This window comes from Colossoma macropomum, unplaced genomic scaffold (genome assembly GCF_904425465.1).
Source record: "Colossoma macropomum unplaced genomic scaffold, Colossoma_macropomum, whole genome shotgun sequence".
Lineage (NCBI taxonomy): Eukaryota > Metazoa > Chordata > Actinopteri > Characiformes > Serrasalmidae > Colossoma > Colossoma macropomum.
This window is the reverse complement of record NW_023494795.1, coordinates 29,815,960-29,832,366: the sequence shown is the minus strand read 5'-3', so window position 1 is coordinate 29,832,366 and position 16,407 is coordinate 29,815,960. Positions and strand designations below refer to the sequence as shown.

Genomic DNA, 16,407 nt, shown 5'->3' with positions numbered 1-16,407 from the left:
TTGTTCAAAAAGCAATCCAGGTTGAAAAACTCCATATAACTTAAGCATAAATGTGAGGGGCTAAATTGCTGTGGACTGAAAAGGTGGATATATGTCAATATATTGGTTTTCGTGACTAAACAAAAACAGTGAGTTTAAATCAGGACATAGTTGCATTTTAGTGTCCATATATTGACTGTATGGACTGAGGAGTTAATAGTACAATTTGAAACCTCCCACAATATTTACATACTGCATCAAACTCTTTTATTTCAAAAAACTGCATGATATGTAATAAATACACAAATTTAAGGAACTTTTTAGACAGTTGTGGAATACAGACAACATTTTTTTTTACAACTGAATATAGTCAGAAAATTTTATTGTAACCAGAAAAAAAAATACTGCATAGTTTTTTTTTACATTGTTCTAAATGATAATAATGGATTCTAACATACCAAAATCAGTGCAGTTGAATCACAGGTTCTTCAGGATTCATCATGCCATAGCACCAAACAAACCCTCCAGGAAATGGTGACCGATGCAGTCTCAGAATTTGCATGTACATCTGCCAGCTGAGGTGATAGTTTCACTCATGATAGCTTGGTTAGATTATTATTATTATTATTATTATTATTATTAATCTATAGGTCGGTGGCTAGACTAGCAGTCACGATTGGTTGACACGACAGGGATTCCCCATGGCTGTATGTTGTATTTGTGTAGTAAGAGAACATTGATGAATGAAAACAAGAAATCAATATAATATTAGGAATTCTCTCAAGCTGATGAGACTGAAAGATACAGTGCTGCACCAAAGAATACAGAATATCACTGTTGAACCAGACTTTTTTTGCAAGTCATTTTGGGCCATTTCTTTTGGTTCATTCATATCATGATTCCCATGCTGGATTTTTACCTTTTTCTCCACAGCAAGGTTCATTATTCATGGTCAACAAGGTTAGCGTTCTAAAGATTACAAACCACAGCTCACGTAGCAGCTGTGGCTAGTAAATCATGGTTCATTCTTAACTGTGTTGTGTATGCAGTCCTGCCAGTGGCCAACAGATTAGTGGAAACCACCTGCTGTTTTGATTAGCTGGATTAGTATTAGCTTTGATAATTAACTAATGGCTGGTTTCCCAGATCCAGAGCATAAACCAAGACTAAATAGGATTTTTAATGTTGGAAAACACCATTGGCATCACCATTTAGTCCAAAGCTAGGTTTAATCCATGTCCAAGAAAGCACTCTAGTATACAGAAACATACCATTCACTCCCCAGTGCATACAGTCTATACACACTATGCAAAATTTTAACACACCTGGTCAAATTAGATTTTGTTGAAACATCATTTACAGTGAACAAACTTAAATATGAGATTTTTTTGCAAATGTTACTTAACAATTTTCTATTTTTTTACTTGGAAAATATGAAATGGACAACATATGTGCTGTAGCTTTTGTGATGGCCATATTTTATGTTTCATGTTTTTTTTTTAGATATATTTTATGTGAAATTCAGTGAATAAACTCAATTTGTGCATTAAAGTGTGCAGAAGTGTGTTCTCCGTAGAGGATGCATTAACTTATATTCACTTTAAAAATCAACAAAACACATAACATGTTGACCGGGGACGCCAAAACTTTTGCACACAACCGTATACAAAACTAAGCCGCAAGAAGCAGCTCATTTTGAGTGCACTGAGACAAAGACACATATGACTACCCACGTGATAAGGAGCATCACTGAGCATTTCAGCCTGTGTTCTTGTTCAGGCAAGGCATGACACAAGGCAGCCAATCAGAACAGAGGATTTCTAGATATATCAGTCTTAAAGGCACAGCAACAAAAAACAGCCTGTTTAAAGCCAAATCTCATTTCACCCCTTGTCCCTACCGCTTAGCCCTTACCCCTCCATTTTGCGCATTCACTCCTAGGAGTAGGGTGTCCCGATTTTTCTTGGGATAGAGGGGTAGGGTGAAGTGTCCCTCCAAACAGAGGTTTTTCAGAGACACACTCCAAACAGTGCTATGAGAAAAAAGAAAAAACAGCAAGATGGCTGTGCAAATGACCAAAGAATGTCTCGGTAGCTAGCTAGCTTAATTTCCTGTTCCACCTTAAATAGTCCAGCAGTGCTGACGCCTGAGGTGCCAAGATGTAACTGCTGCACCATCTGATGGAACAGGAAATGTGAACAAGAAGCTGGTGAATATCTGACTTCAACTTCATATCACCAAAGAATTAGGGGTGGGCGATAATAAATAATTACCCCCCCTTAAAAGCATTAAACTAACTAAAGCTCAGCAGTGAGGTTGCTGAACTTTACCCTCCTCTGCTATCACTGCAGACTGGCAGGGTCGCCTACAGAGCACTGTTAGTAGACTGTTAATGAAGCAATGTTCTGTTTTATTTGAGGGTCCCATTTTGTACGAGAAGATTTCAAGCACTACCCCTTGTAATTCAGTTCCAAGGGGCAAGTTGACACATGAATACAAGGAGTAGGGGGAAAAATAAGAAATGGGATTGGGCCCAATTCTAAGGGATAAAAAGAGGTTATAAAATGGTTATGAAATATGTAATTATGACTGTTCTTAGTACAAGGAGCCACAGAAACATTGTAATAATAAGGGTGAAAAATGGGCCCTAGTGTCATTTCGAAGGATAAATTCATTGTGCTCCTGTCTCTTTGGAGTCTGCACAGTTTCAGTTCATTATGTAACCCATGCAATTTCTTTAGGATCCAACCGGACCGGATTCCTGAGTGCCCTGAAAGACAGTCCGGCCAGATATCCTTCTACAGCAGCTCAGCGTTTGTGAAAAAGAGAGAGCGAGTGAGAACGCGCCATGCTAACGGTCTATTTCTGGCTTTCACACCCCCAAAACCCAGTGACAAAGAGTAGCATCTCTGAGTAGGTTTGAGAGAAGTAATAACGTGGCTGAACGCCCACTCTCCCGCTCACTCTCCCTATCTCTCTCTCTCTCTGTCTCTCTCTCTCTTTGAAATGATAAAGGAATGTGGTGTTACACGAGGCCGCTTTAATGCAGAGATGAAAGTGGATTTGAATGTGAGAGAGTTGCAATAGCATATGACATCTGTTCTCCCTCGATTTTCGCCTGCTGTGGAGAGCGATGGCTGGGTTCATTAGCCGAAGCCCGCCTGCTGCTTTCAGTGAATTATTGTCTTGTCAGGCTTCAGTTACTGCCTAATGATACACACAGGATAACACATAGGTAAACACATGCACATCCTCTGTTTCTGAGCTGAAGAAAAACTTGAATATTGGAGCCAAATTTGGATTTTTATTAGCTAAAATACACACAAAAAAGTGAACACAGTGGAAAGAAATTATCATCACTGGGACCAAAAGTAACTGGAATTGTATACATAAAAACAATGTGGGATATTTGTGGTTTTTGTAGTAAAATATTAAACATACACTGATTATGACATTAATGCAATCAAAAGTACGCTATATGGCTAAAAGTATGTGACACAGCACACCTATATGAGCTATTGAACATGCCATTCCAAAACCATGTACGTTAATATGGAGCCAGCCCCTTATCCCTTGATGCCATAACAGCTTCCACTCTTTTGGGAAGCTTTCCATAAGTTTTTGGAGTGTGTCTGCGGGAATTTGTGCCCATTCAGTCAAAATATTTCCAGAGGAAGTCTGGAACTTTGTTGTGAGTGATGCATCAGAGGATGCTTCCATTCGACTATAACAGCACTTACACTTGACTGGGGCAGATGTAGCAGGGCAGAAATTTCACAAACTGACTTGTGGCAAAGGTGGCATCATGTGATAAGGTAGTGCAACATTTAAAGTCACTGAGCTCTTCAGTACAACTCATTCTACTGCTAGTGTTTGTCTTTAGAGATTGCATGGCTATTTGCTTGATTTTATACACCTGTTAGTAATGTGGTAGTGTGGCAGAAACTCCTGAACTCCATAATTAGAAGGGGTGTCCACATACTTTTGGCCATATAGTGTAACAGGAGATTTCCTGTCTAGAAAAAAATAGTTGATATCTTGTAAGCTAGTCTGAAGAACAATGTTTTTCTCCTGGACGTCATCAGGCATGACATGGATTTGTTAAATTCCAATGAAGTATTGACACTGGGCTTCCTTGAGGAGAGGTTAGGAAATGGTTAAACAAATACATTGACATCAATACATCCATATTTGTTGTTTTAATGTTATTTGTATTTATTGTGATTATTTTTTTTTTCAGAGCAAATAAACACCTACTGCCCAGATAAACAGCTTTTTAGATCTGTTTAATTTTTTCAGGCGTAAACCTTTCGCACAGTACAGCATATTAGTAAGTATGATATTGTCTGATCTCAATGAGAATAAAATCAGATAAAAATGTTTAAAGACGTGTCTTCTATATCTCACATAAGTGCATAACTACTGATTATATTATGGCTGAGACTAAAATTTTACAAAAACACAATAAAAAAGAAAATAACAACTAGCTAAGTCCTCCAGCTGTGTACAGTTCTACTGATGAAGATCATTTTTGTGTAAAGAAAGGAGAATGTGCATGTGTGTGTGTGTGTTTATGAGGAAAGTCTGTGTGTTGTCATGGAAACAGTGTTCTCCTTTCCTTGACTGGCGCACTGTTCTGGAGGTTGTGGTGTGCTTTTTCTCTGTCTGGTCCATCGTGGGTTTGTCGGGTTTCCACACCTACCTGATCAGCTCCAACCAGACGACTAATGAAGACGTGAGTAACTCATTTTCTTTATATCTCCCTCCTCCCTGCATGTGTACAGAACATGGCTTCATTTAGCCCTGTTATGATCATGAACTATTAAGACGATTGTCACATAAATAATAGTGAATAACAACTTGTTTTTTTATTATCTGTACATATTAAAGTACAAGCCTAAAGCAGCCAAATTAGCTGATTAGTTATCTCATAGCAGTCAATATTCAGCAGCTCAAAACTGACAGATTGAACTAAAATAAACAAACATTACTCTCTCCCGCCCTTTTAAGGTGTTCTCAACAAACAACAAATAAACAAACATCGCTCACCGTCGCCATCTAAAGGTGTTATTAACAGATGACAAATAAACAATCATTACTCACTGCTGCTCTATAAATGTGTTATTAACAAACGTCAAATAAACAAACATTACTCACCGCCCCCTTTAAAGGTGTTATTAACGAACATCAAATAAACAAACATTACTCACCGCCCCCTTTAAAGGTGTTATTAACGAACATCAAATAAACAAACATTACTCACCGCCCCCTTCAAGGTGTTATTAACAAACATCAAATAATTAATACTCATCGCAGCCCTATAAAGGTGTTATTAACGAACATCAAAAAAACAAACATTACTCACTGCCACCCCCTAAAGGCGTCAGAAACAAACAACAAATAAACAAACATTACTCAATGCCGCTCCATAAAGGTGTTATTAATAAACATTAAATAAACAAACATTACTCACCGCAGCCCTATAAAGGTGTTATTAACAAACATCAAATAAACAAACATTACTCACCGCAGCCCTATAAAGGTGTTATTAACAAACATCAAATAAACAAACATTACTCACCGCAGCCGTCTGAAGGTGCTCGTAACAAACATCAAACCTTACTTTTGTTGTGTTGTAAGATTATGTGTCTCAGTAAATGTGTTCTCTGCTTTCTTTTATATACATATATTTGCCTCAACTCAACTGATAAAAAGCACCTAATATACATTCTGTTTGTTTTGACGCCAAATATATTGTTGCAAATTAGTTATCAGGAGGTTATGTAATAACTGTGACATCCTAGTTACATCTGTCGGGAAAGGGTGATATTACAGTATGTTACACCACAGATAAGCTCTTGTGAGCACATCGCAGGTATCATCAGTACTTAAAAACCACTGTTTAAAAAAGCTGCATGTTTCATTAAAGGGAGTTTCTAACAGAGCTCCCAAGTGGAGTAGCTGTCTACAGTTTGGCTCTATGGTGGGAAATTGCTAGGAAACCAAGGGAGCATAATTGGCCCTGCTTAATTGGGTACATTGCTATGCAGTATGTGAAATGTTGAGAGTTCAAACTATTGTGCACAGTTTTAATAGCCTTTTTAAATGTGATATTACTGGTGCAGTATGTCTGTTTCAACTCACTAAACCTCATAAAATTAAATAATGTAAATATTGTATTGTTTATCGTGAAAATGTCTTCAAGTGTCACAGATTTTGCCGCACTGCCCACCTCTGCTATTATTTCACCTTCTGAATATGTAAGCGAATGCAGACCAGATATTTCATGCAAAAGCAGTTATGCAATCCTGCTTTAATCCAGCCCCTGGAGTGTAGCTGGCTATATTAGGCCACTGAACATAATCAAAGGAAACGCTGTAGAGGTGTTAGAGATAGGGTGGCAGACTTCAAACGTCTCAGAGGAAGAGTGTGTACCCCTTCACTGATTGGTAGTGCAGACGGGAGAGACGATTTTGGATCAAGCTGCAAATAAATCAGCCAAAAATATAACAATGTGCAGAAAAGACAGTTACATAAGAGTTTTGTACCACCACAATTCAAAGAAATGATTATTTTTGTAGTCGAGTGGAAGTGTGATATGGTTAAAATCTTCTCAAACATGCTTTTTTCTCTTAACCTCAGACTGAAGAAAAAAGTTCAACGATTATTCATCAAAAAAAATGTTCTTTCTTTTTTTTTTAATTTTCTCTTGAGAAGAATTCTGAGAACACAAACTATTCTTTTCATAATCTTAATATCCAATGCAGACTTGTATTAGACTGAAAGAGCTGTATAAGCCTCTAAAGATGATTTAGACACTGGATGGGACTGATGAGATGATTTGTTGAGAATTTGAGAGCTTCTTAAGTTTTTTTTAAGTTGATAAGAGGTTGCCTATATGCCATCACCCATATCTTGGACAAACACATTTCTTTGCAATTTTGAAAATAAGAGTTCAGTGTCATTTATAAACATTGTTAAAGTTTCAGTGAGGTCATTACACTTTATACACAGTTGTGTGCATAATTGGGCACTCCTGTTGAAAAGAAGTGAACACATCCTCTTCAGAGAACACACTTCTGCACATTTTAATGCACAATTACTGTTTATCAGCTGAACTTAACATACTGTGAAAATAAAATGCAGCCTGTCCAAAGTTATGGCACATTTTATATTTCATGTCTGACTTTTTTCCAATATAACTTCACTTGCACTGTGCACTGAAAATCTCATATTTAAAGTTTGTTCCCTGCAGAAGATGTGTTAACATATTTTCAAGATGTTGGTCAAATGTTCAAACTACTGCAATTGACTATATGGAAACTAAGCTGCAGAAACAGCCCGTTTTAAATTTTGGTGATAGCATGAAAACCAATATGTGTATACATACATACATACATACTTACATACATATATATATATATATATATACACACCGATCAGGCATAAAATTATGTCCCATCCTTGTTTCTAAGCTCTTTGTCCATTTTATCAGCTCCACTTACTATATAGGTGCACTTTGTAGTTCTACAGTTACAGACTGTAGTCCATCTGCTTCTCTGCATACTTTGTTAGCCCCCTTTTATCCTGTTCTTCAGTGGTCAGGGCCCCCATAGACCCTCACAGAGCGGGTTCTATTTAGGTGGTGGATCATTCTCAGCGCTGCAGTAACAATGATGTGGTGGTGGTGTGTTAGTGTATGTTGCGCTGGTCTGAGTGGATCAGACACAGCAGTGCTGCTGGAGTAAACACTGTGTCCACTCACTGTCCACTCTATTAGACACTCCTACCTTGTCAGTCCACCTTGTAGATGTAGAAGTCAGAGATGATGGCTCATCTGCTGCTGCACAGTTTGTTTTGGTCATCTGCTCTAGTAAAATGGACAGTGAGCGTAGAAACAAGGAGGTGGTCATAATGTCTTGCCTAATCGGTGTATATATATATATATATATATGTATATATATATATATAGATATAGATAGATATATACACTATATTGCCAAAAGTATTTACTCGTCTGCTTTCACACGCATATGAACTTGAGTGACATCCCATTCTTAATCCATAGGTTTAATATGATGTCAGCCCACCCTTTGCAGCTATAACAGCTTCAACTCTTCTGGGAAGGCTTTCCACTGGTTTAGGAGTGTTTATGGGAATCTTTTACCATTCTTCTAGAAGCACATTTGTGAGGTCAGACACTGATGTTGGACGAGAAGGCCTGGCTCTCCGCTCTAATTCATCCCAAAGGTGTTCTATCAGGTTGAGGTCAGGACTCTGTGCAGGCCAGTCAAGTTCTTCCAAACCAAACTCGCTCATCCATGTCTTTATGGACCTTGCTTTGTGCGCTGGTGCACGGTCATGTTGAAACAGGAAGGGCCATCCCCAAACAGTTCCCACAAAGTTGGGAGCATGAAATTGTCCAAAATCTCTTGTTCTGCTGAAGCATTAAGAGTTCCTTTCACTGGAACTAAGGGGCCGAACCCAACTCCTGAAAAACAACCCCACACCATAATCCCCCTCCACCAAACTTTACACTTGGCACAATGCAGCCAGACAAGTACCGTTCTCTTGGCAACCGCCAAACCCAGACTCGTCCATCGGATTGCCAGACAGAGAAGCGTGATTCGTCACTCCAGAGAACACGTCTCCACTGCTCTGGAGTCCAGTGGCGGCGCTTTACACCACTGCATTCGACGCTTTGCATTGCGCTTGGTGATGTAAGGCTTGGATGCAGCTGCTCGGCCATGGAAACCCATTCCATGAAGCTCTCTACGCTGTTCTTGAGCGAATCTGAAGGCCACATGAAGTTTGGAGGTCTGTAGCGATTGACTCTGCAGAAAGTTGGCGACCTCTGTGCACTATGCACCTCAGCATCCGCTGACCCCGCTCTGTCATTTTACGTGGCCGACCACTTCGTGGCTGAGTTGCTGTCGTTCCCAATCGCTTCCACTTTGTTATAATACCACTGACAGTTGACTGTGGAATATTTAGTAGCGAGGAAATTTCATGACTGGACTTGTTGCACAGGTGCCATCCTATCACAGTACCACGCTGGAATTCACTGAGCTCCTGAGAGCGACCCGTTCTTTCACAAATGTTTGTAGAAGCAGTCTGCAGGCCTAGGTGCTTGGTTTTATACACCTGTGGCCATGAAGGTGATTGGAACACCTGAATTCATTGATTTGGATGGGTGAGTGAATACTTTTGGCAATATAGTGTATACATATAAAATTTGGCTTGTAACACTTTTAGCCCCGCCCACTCACACTGAAGGAGTGTTTCAGCCTGGACTGCCTTTAGAAGAGGCACAATCTTCTAAATATGGGTCCTTCAAAAGCTTTCCTTTGCAAAGCTTCAGTGACTCCTGCTCAGGTCCTGGAGTCCCTCTGTCCTGCACATTACTGTTTTCCTGCTCTGAGACGCAGTTCAACTTAAGAAGGGCTCGTTAATGAGCTAATTAGTTAGACCAGGTATGTTAGAGCAGGGAAAACAGGAGCAGAGGCTCTCCAGGACCATTGATTTATGATAATTTGCTGGTTAGGGAGATGAGGAGTTTGTTCCTGACAGCTGCTGCTGTTCTTACTGAGCGTGTCCATGTTTCAGATCAAAGGCTCATGGTCATCCAAACGAGGTAAAGACAACTACAACCCGTACAGCCACGGCAACATCCTCACCAACTGCTGCGCTGCCCTGTGTGGACCTCTACCGCCCAGGTCAACACACACACATTCACCCATTGAGTCTTTCTTTGTTGCTTTCTTTCTGTACCAGGGCTGCAATGGTTAATCGCTTTTTCATCAACTATCCACATGTTCCAACCAATGAATGTATATATTATATACAGTGCCCTCTCACAAATATTGGCATCCTTTGTAAACATGAGCAAAACAGGCTGTAAAAAAACATCCCTTATCACTTGTCCTTTTCATTTTTCATTCTAAATATTAACAAATCTAATCTTTATTTGAAGTACAGTGATCAAAATAAAAAAATCTTATCTTTTTTATAATTTTCCCAAATCTGTGTGTGCCACAATTATTGGCACCCCTTAATCTATTTTTTTGTGCAGCCTCTCTTTGCAAAGATAACAGCTCTGAGTCTTCTCCTGTAATGCTTCATGAGACTGAAGAACACATGACAAGTGATCTGAGACCATTCCATACTGGAGCTCCACTTGGCTGTTGCATTTGTTAGTTTGCTGCTAGTTGCTTTAATACACTTAACTCAATTAATCAAGGTCCACATAGCATAGCGAGTAACACCTTTGCCCTCCATACAGCAGGCTGGGGTTTGTTTCCTTGCTTAGGTAAGCAAATCACACTATATCAGCAACAATTAGCATGATATTTTCTGATTAAAAGTCATGATTTGCACCCCCAAAAATGCATTCTGCTTCTATTTTTAGTTTATATGCTTTTTAAATATTTAATGAAAATCTTTAATAAAAATTAAACAATATTTATTTTTTATTATTTCAATAACAAACAATATGATCAATAGACGAATAGATTTTCTGGCAATAGACAAAATTAGATGAGCTTTCTCTCTCAGCTATTGGGGCACACACCTGCGTGCTTCTTAAAGAAACATCAACCCCAATTTCTCAACATATTTAGCCAGCTGTGTAATGATAATTTAGTCCTCTCTAGTTCTGTCTCAGTTTCCCAACACGGTGATTATTGCCTTTTAAGACTGTCATCGGGTTGCTCGTCAATCATCGACAATGTCCTGGTAAATTGCCAGAACTTAACACACATGATTCATTACAAAGAGAACGTAATTTGTTCTGTTTAAGGTAACAGTCTATTTAGATGGTCCACTGTAGATGCTTTGTTAAAGGTCAGTATATCTTTAAGTAACTTTCAACTAAATATCCATTAAATGCAACTGAACTTGAAAGTTGTGTGTGAAAGGTTCTATTAAATCTAACCCTAAACCTAACCTCAAGGCAAAACCTACACCTACTCCTAAACTTATTACTAACCATAGTGTTGTTCATAATCAACTATCATCAGAAATTTTGTTATTGATTTAAGTATCTGTAGATCATCAGTTGGGGACCATCCAAAAAAAGTGTAACCCTTTTTTTTTTATCTGACACCACTAATTGTTTCAAATACATGATCAAATATTGTATAAATATATGTATTATATATATATTATATAAATATATGTATACATTGTATATCGAGAAAATGTCTTTAAATATGATGTTGCTATTTTTTTTTTTGTCATATTGACCAACCCAACCTCTTACAAAATAAGCCTCAAAAATCACAACACATAGAATCTATAAGCAATTTCAGAAAAAGACCCCCTACTCCCCACTTCACTATAGGCTGCACCTAGTTAAAGTGGGAAGTAATCATTTTTTTTTCCATTTTTTGAAACTGTGTTGAAATCATTACACTTTTAGTCAGTGCAGGAAGACAGTAAACTGTGCAGGACAGTGAGTACTTCAAGACCAGGACTGAGTGCCACTGACATACACATGAAGAGAGAAAATCTTTTTCAGCTAATATCTCCATCTACATTCTCAGGAGGTAATTACGCACACTTGTCGTTTCGGGGAACTGATTCAGCTGCGTCTGGGACAGTGTGATGATGTCAGCGGTTTGTATGAATATGACTGATGCTGAGTCGAGCTGCTAATGGCCTCACTCTGCTCTCCAGCAGCTGCAGTATGACATTCTCTTAGGAAGAGAGTTATTTGGAGGAACCAAATTCGTAAATGACCTCAGCTGCCATTCTTCATTACTGTTGATACGGACTGATACTGCTTTATGTAAAGGAGGACGTTTTCAAAATATATACAGTACCAGTCAAAAGTTTGGGCACATCTACTGAGATTTTTTTAAATGTACAATCATAAAACACATGAAAGTGTATTAATTTTTACTCTTCGAGGTATTACCGTATTCTATACAAGTCAGAGACCACCCTTCATTTATTTCATTTCCAGACAAAATGGTCATTAAGTACAAGTTATTCATTCTGTCATTCATTCTGTTTTTGAAAAAAACAGAAGTTTCCAAAATTGGATTTCAAAAAATATTGAAAAGATACAGAACCATCCCTTCAACATCACTGAATGTGTTTGGGATTACTTGGATTAAGTAGACAGACAGATAGATAGATAGACAGGTAGACAGACAGACAGAAATAAAAGAAAGAAAGAAAGAAAGATAGACCGATAGACAGACAGACAGACAGATAGATAGATAGATAGATAGATAGATAGATAGATAGATAGATAGATAGATAGATAGATAGATGGACGGACGGACGGACGGACAGATAGATAGATAGATAGATAGATAGATAGATAGATAGATAGAACAAAGAAAGAAAGAATATATTACATATATTATGCAGAAATAAAAATAGAAAATAAAAATATACATAAATTAGGCATAAATAAAAAAAATCAGACATAAGTATGAGAGTGTAGAAATAAAAGTATATGTATATCAACTTCTACGATTGAACTTTGGAGGTGTGGAAAAACATTTCTTAAAAAACTGAAAGTGAGTCTCCTGAAAAGAATGGAAGCTGTAATAAAGGCAGAGTGGATACACTGAATACTGAAACAAATGTATTTAATTCCTGAGGCTTCTTCGTAATTTTTCTGTTAAATATGTTTTCAGCTTTGTTCTGATGCTGAAAAATGAATAACTTGGCCGTTTTGAACTGGAAATTGGATTCTCTGATTTTGTGCACAGTACTGTAGGCATCAATTTCACTGTTTATATTTGTCTTAGAAACAAATTTCAAGCATTTAAGCATAAGCTGTTAATCTTTAGGATGATGAAACACATTCATTCAGTCAGCTGTACTACACACACACACACACACACACGCCCACAGCCGACGTTTTGCACTCCATTAGCAAGTTTCCCCATCAACATGGGGAAACGGAGCTGGATCAGGTTTGGTACAGGTGGTTACCATCTGTTTCGTGTGTGGGCACACAGAGTGGGAGGAAGTCCCAGTTGATACGCATACAAACACGCAGGCAGGCAGGCAGGCAGAGGCAGGGACCCTCTCGATTCCCTGAAGCTCACTCATTCTTCAGCTTTCACCCACGTTCAGTGACTCACTCACTCTGTTGGCTGAAAGCTGCTAATCTGCTGTCGTTCCCCCTCCTCTCTCTCTATCTCTAACTCTCCCTCTCTCTCTCTCTCTGTCCTTCAGTTTGATTGACAGGAGAGGTTTCGTAGAGCCAGACGCCCCTCAGCCCGCAGCTCAGTCAAATGGCACCAACACGTGTCCAACAACTCAGCTCCAGAGTCATATGGTAAGATCTGTGTGTGTGACATAAAACCCAGTCAAGAGCAGGTTTTCCCTCCAACTCTTCTTTGGGAATTCGAAAAATAAGCATAAAAAAGGAGGATGGAAAAACTGGTAATAAAAAAAACTCCTACATGTTGCAAAAAAGATGGAAACAGTGATAGATTTTTCTAAAAAGTGTTGCGGAAGCAAAAGTCCGTATCAGAACTCTTTGCTGTGGTGGCACTCAAAGGGGTTCAGTGGGCAATGGTGAGGTGGTACAGCAACTTCTGCCCTCATTAAAGGGGTCACGGGGAACTGGTAGGCCTACAACCATGTACAGCTTACGGAGGGCCGTCATGACTGCTCTACAGAGAGTTAATAAAGGTTCAGATCCCTCCATATGCTACTGTGTTTGGGTTTAGCTGTACAGTACTGATGTAGTTAATCTGTGTTTGAGTTTAGATGTACAGTACTGATGTGGTTAATCTGTGTTTGAGTTTAGATGTACAGTACTAATGTGGTTAATCTGTGTTTGGGTTTAGATGTACAGTACTAATGTGGTTATCTGCGTTTAGGTTTAGATGTACAGTATTGATGGACAAACATGGACAAAAGCTAGATAGATAACATCATGACATACAGTGTCAGAAACCACATCAAGTCTATTTGACATTACAAAACAACTGGTTTTGAGGAAAGCATGTAATGATTAAGGAATGTAGTTAGCACAATGCTAAACTGTGGGACATGAGCTTCCATTACTTGTTATCCTTGTAGCTCCAGTGCAAAAATAAAGGTTCAAACTTCAGAAACTAAATATGTCTTTGCTGGTTGACTACATTTGAAGAAGGAGGGAAACTGTGTTAACTCAACTTTTTTTTTTTTCTGATACACAATTTAGTGGTTGTGAGGCGGTCATATGTGTGCGTATATCGTGGATTTTACAACAGCTTCGAACGCGGCTCAGCCAATCAGATTTTATGACCGGGACTATCCATTTTATAATATCTAATATGACAGAGTCACAAACATTACGACGAATGCTCACTCAGATTTCCAGGAGCTCCCACTCACCTTGCCAACCTGCTGGATCCATTACTACTCAGTATTCCAGGACTTCATTACAAATTAAAGCCCTGAGAACAGCAGAATGCGAAAGATTTATGTTTTAGATCTCTCCTTTTAGTGTCTAGGCATTCTTCAACTTGACTCTATCGTGCTTTCCTTTCTACAAAATAATTGTTCTGTTTGTTCTCCAGTTGTCTTCACTGATGCTTTATCCTAACTCATGTTTCTCTGTAACAACTTCTTACTCTCATTTCTTTGTGTTTTGTCTGTCCTCACCTGTTTCTCTCTCTCTCTCTCTCTCTCTCTCTCTCTCTCTCTCTCTTTCTCTCTCTCTCTTTCTCTCCCTTCACTCTCAGTGTCACCAAGATCAGTGCATTCAGAGCACCAAATTCGTTTTGCAGGCTGCCACCACACCTCTGCTGCATGCTCAGCCTGTTCTGCTGGGTGGAGCTCCTGTCCTGCAGCCCAAACCCTCAGTGGGGGGTCCCTGTTCAGCCCTGGGCCCTGGACAGCCCTCCCTGCCCTCCCTGCCCTCCTCTATCCCTGGCCTGAGCTGTGGAGGGGAGGTTTTGGCTTTGCATGACTCTGAAAGCCACTGTCACCATCACATTCACCACCAGCACTTCATCAGCCCAGAGGAGACGCCCTGCGCCACCCATCTGGGTCACCACGTGCCCCTGTACGACCCGGCCAGCCAGGATTCACTCCACGAGGACTCTGTACGTGGCCTGGTCAAGCTTAGCTCTGTCTGAGGACTGCTGGTATTGGCCAGCTCAGACAAACGGACGAGTCCCTAAAAGCCGTGAGCCGCTGGGTCAGGGCCAAAAGCCATACTTTTATCTAAGGGTGCACGATATGTCTACAGCCAATATTATTGCTGATAAATGGGGAAATCTGATTATTGTCATTGGCCCGATATTAGAATTATATACAACAAATTAGAGGCCCAACAGAGGATTGGAGTTTGCAATAAATCTTCAGCCAGAGTCCAACAAGGGGGACCTAAGGCTTTTAATGTCACCAATGTGATTAACTATTTGAAAATTCATTCCAGTGGTTTGTTTATCCTAACAAATATGAGGTGGCTAGCATGAGCAGCTAGCTGGGATGTATAGTACTGTGCAAAAGACCATCTTTCATGTATTTTATTTCCAGTCAAAACGACCATTATTTACAAGTTATTCATTTTTCAGTGTCAGCAGAAAATGTATCAGAAAGATACTCAGAAGCCTCAACAGCTAAATATGATATGAGATTTTTCAGTATTTAGCATCCACTCTTTGCCTTTACAGCTTACATTCTTTTCAGGAGACTTACTTTCAGTTTTTTTAAGAAATCGGCATTTTTTCACACTTCCAAAGTTCAGTCTTAGACATTGGTTGCATTTCTTGCTTCTCATGATCCAAGTAATTCCACATTCAGTGATGTTGAGGTCTGGACTCTGGGGTGGTCAGTCCATTGCTCAGCTTCTTTGTTCGATGTGTCTGTCTCCTTTTCTCAGTGAGGTTCTTCTTGACAGCTACACATCCTTTCAGACCCATAGTGCTGAGTTGTCTTCTCACAGTGGAAGGATGGACAGAAACACCTGTGGGTTTTTTTCAGATCTGAAGCAGCTTGATTTTCTCCTCTCTTTCAAAGATGAAAGCTTACAGAGCTGTTTATCTGATGGGGGCAGTTTTAGTGGTCTACCAACTTTTGCAGTCCCATTTTCTTGGTGACATGTAATATATTCCAGTTTTGTGCAAGTGGATTATAATATATCTAATCTCATTACATGTATTTAATGGCCATTTTGACTGGAAATGGTCTCGTCTTTTGCACAGTACTGTAGATCTCTAATGCACTGATACATTTTCAAACCCCTAGTAGCTACCATCTTTAGAGTTTTAACCTGTCTTACATTCACTGCACTAATATATGGGTTATAGTGTGAACCTGTATTAAAAGGCAATACATTTTTAGGATTTTAGCGATATCAGTTATTAATTATTGGCTATGAAATTCAATATCAGTGCATCCCTGTTTTTTTCCTAATAGACCTATAACAGCCACTTCCAGTGAGCTTTATCTCTTACGAAAGGCCAC

General features: G+C 39.2%; 1 protein-coding gene across 1 annotated transcript in view; it reads left to right on the top strand.

The window, feature by feature from the left end:
- zdhhc14 (zinc finger DHHC-type palmitoyltransferase 14) overlaps positions 1 to 15,515 on the top strand; it is a 36,059-nt gene extending 20,544 nt beyond the window's left edge. Inside the window, exons 5-9 of the mRNA XM_036582146.1 lie at positions 2,721 to 2,769; positions 4,612 to 4,714; positions 9,586 to 9,695; positions 13,177 to 13,279; positions 14,679 to 15,515. Of these exons, the coding sequence (XP_036438039.1) occupies positions 2,721 to 2,769; positions 4,612 to 4,714; positions 9,586 to 9,695; positions 13,177 to 13,279; positions 14,679 to 15,074 (761 nt within the window). The 3' untranslated portion in view covers positions 15,075 to 15,515. The remainder of the gene's footprint in view (positions 1 to 2,720; positions 2,770 to 4,611; positions 4,715 to 9,585; positions 9,696 to 13,176; positions 13,280 to 14,678) is intronic.
- The last annotated feature ends 892 nt before the right edge of the window (positions 15,516 to 16,407 follow it).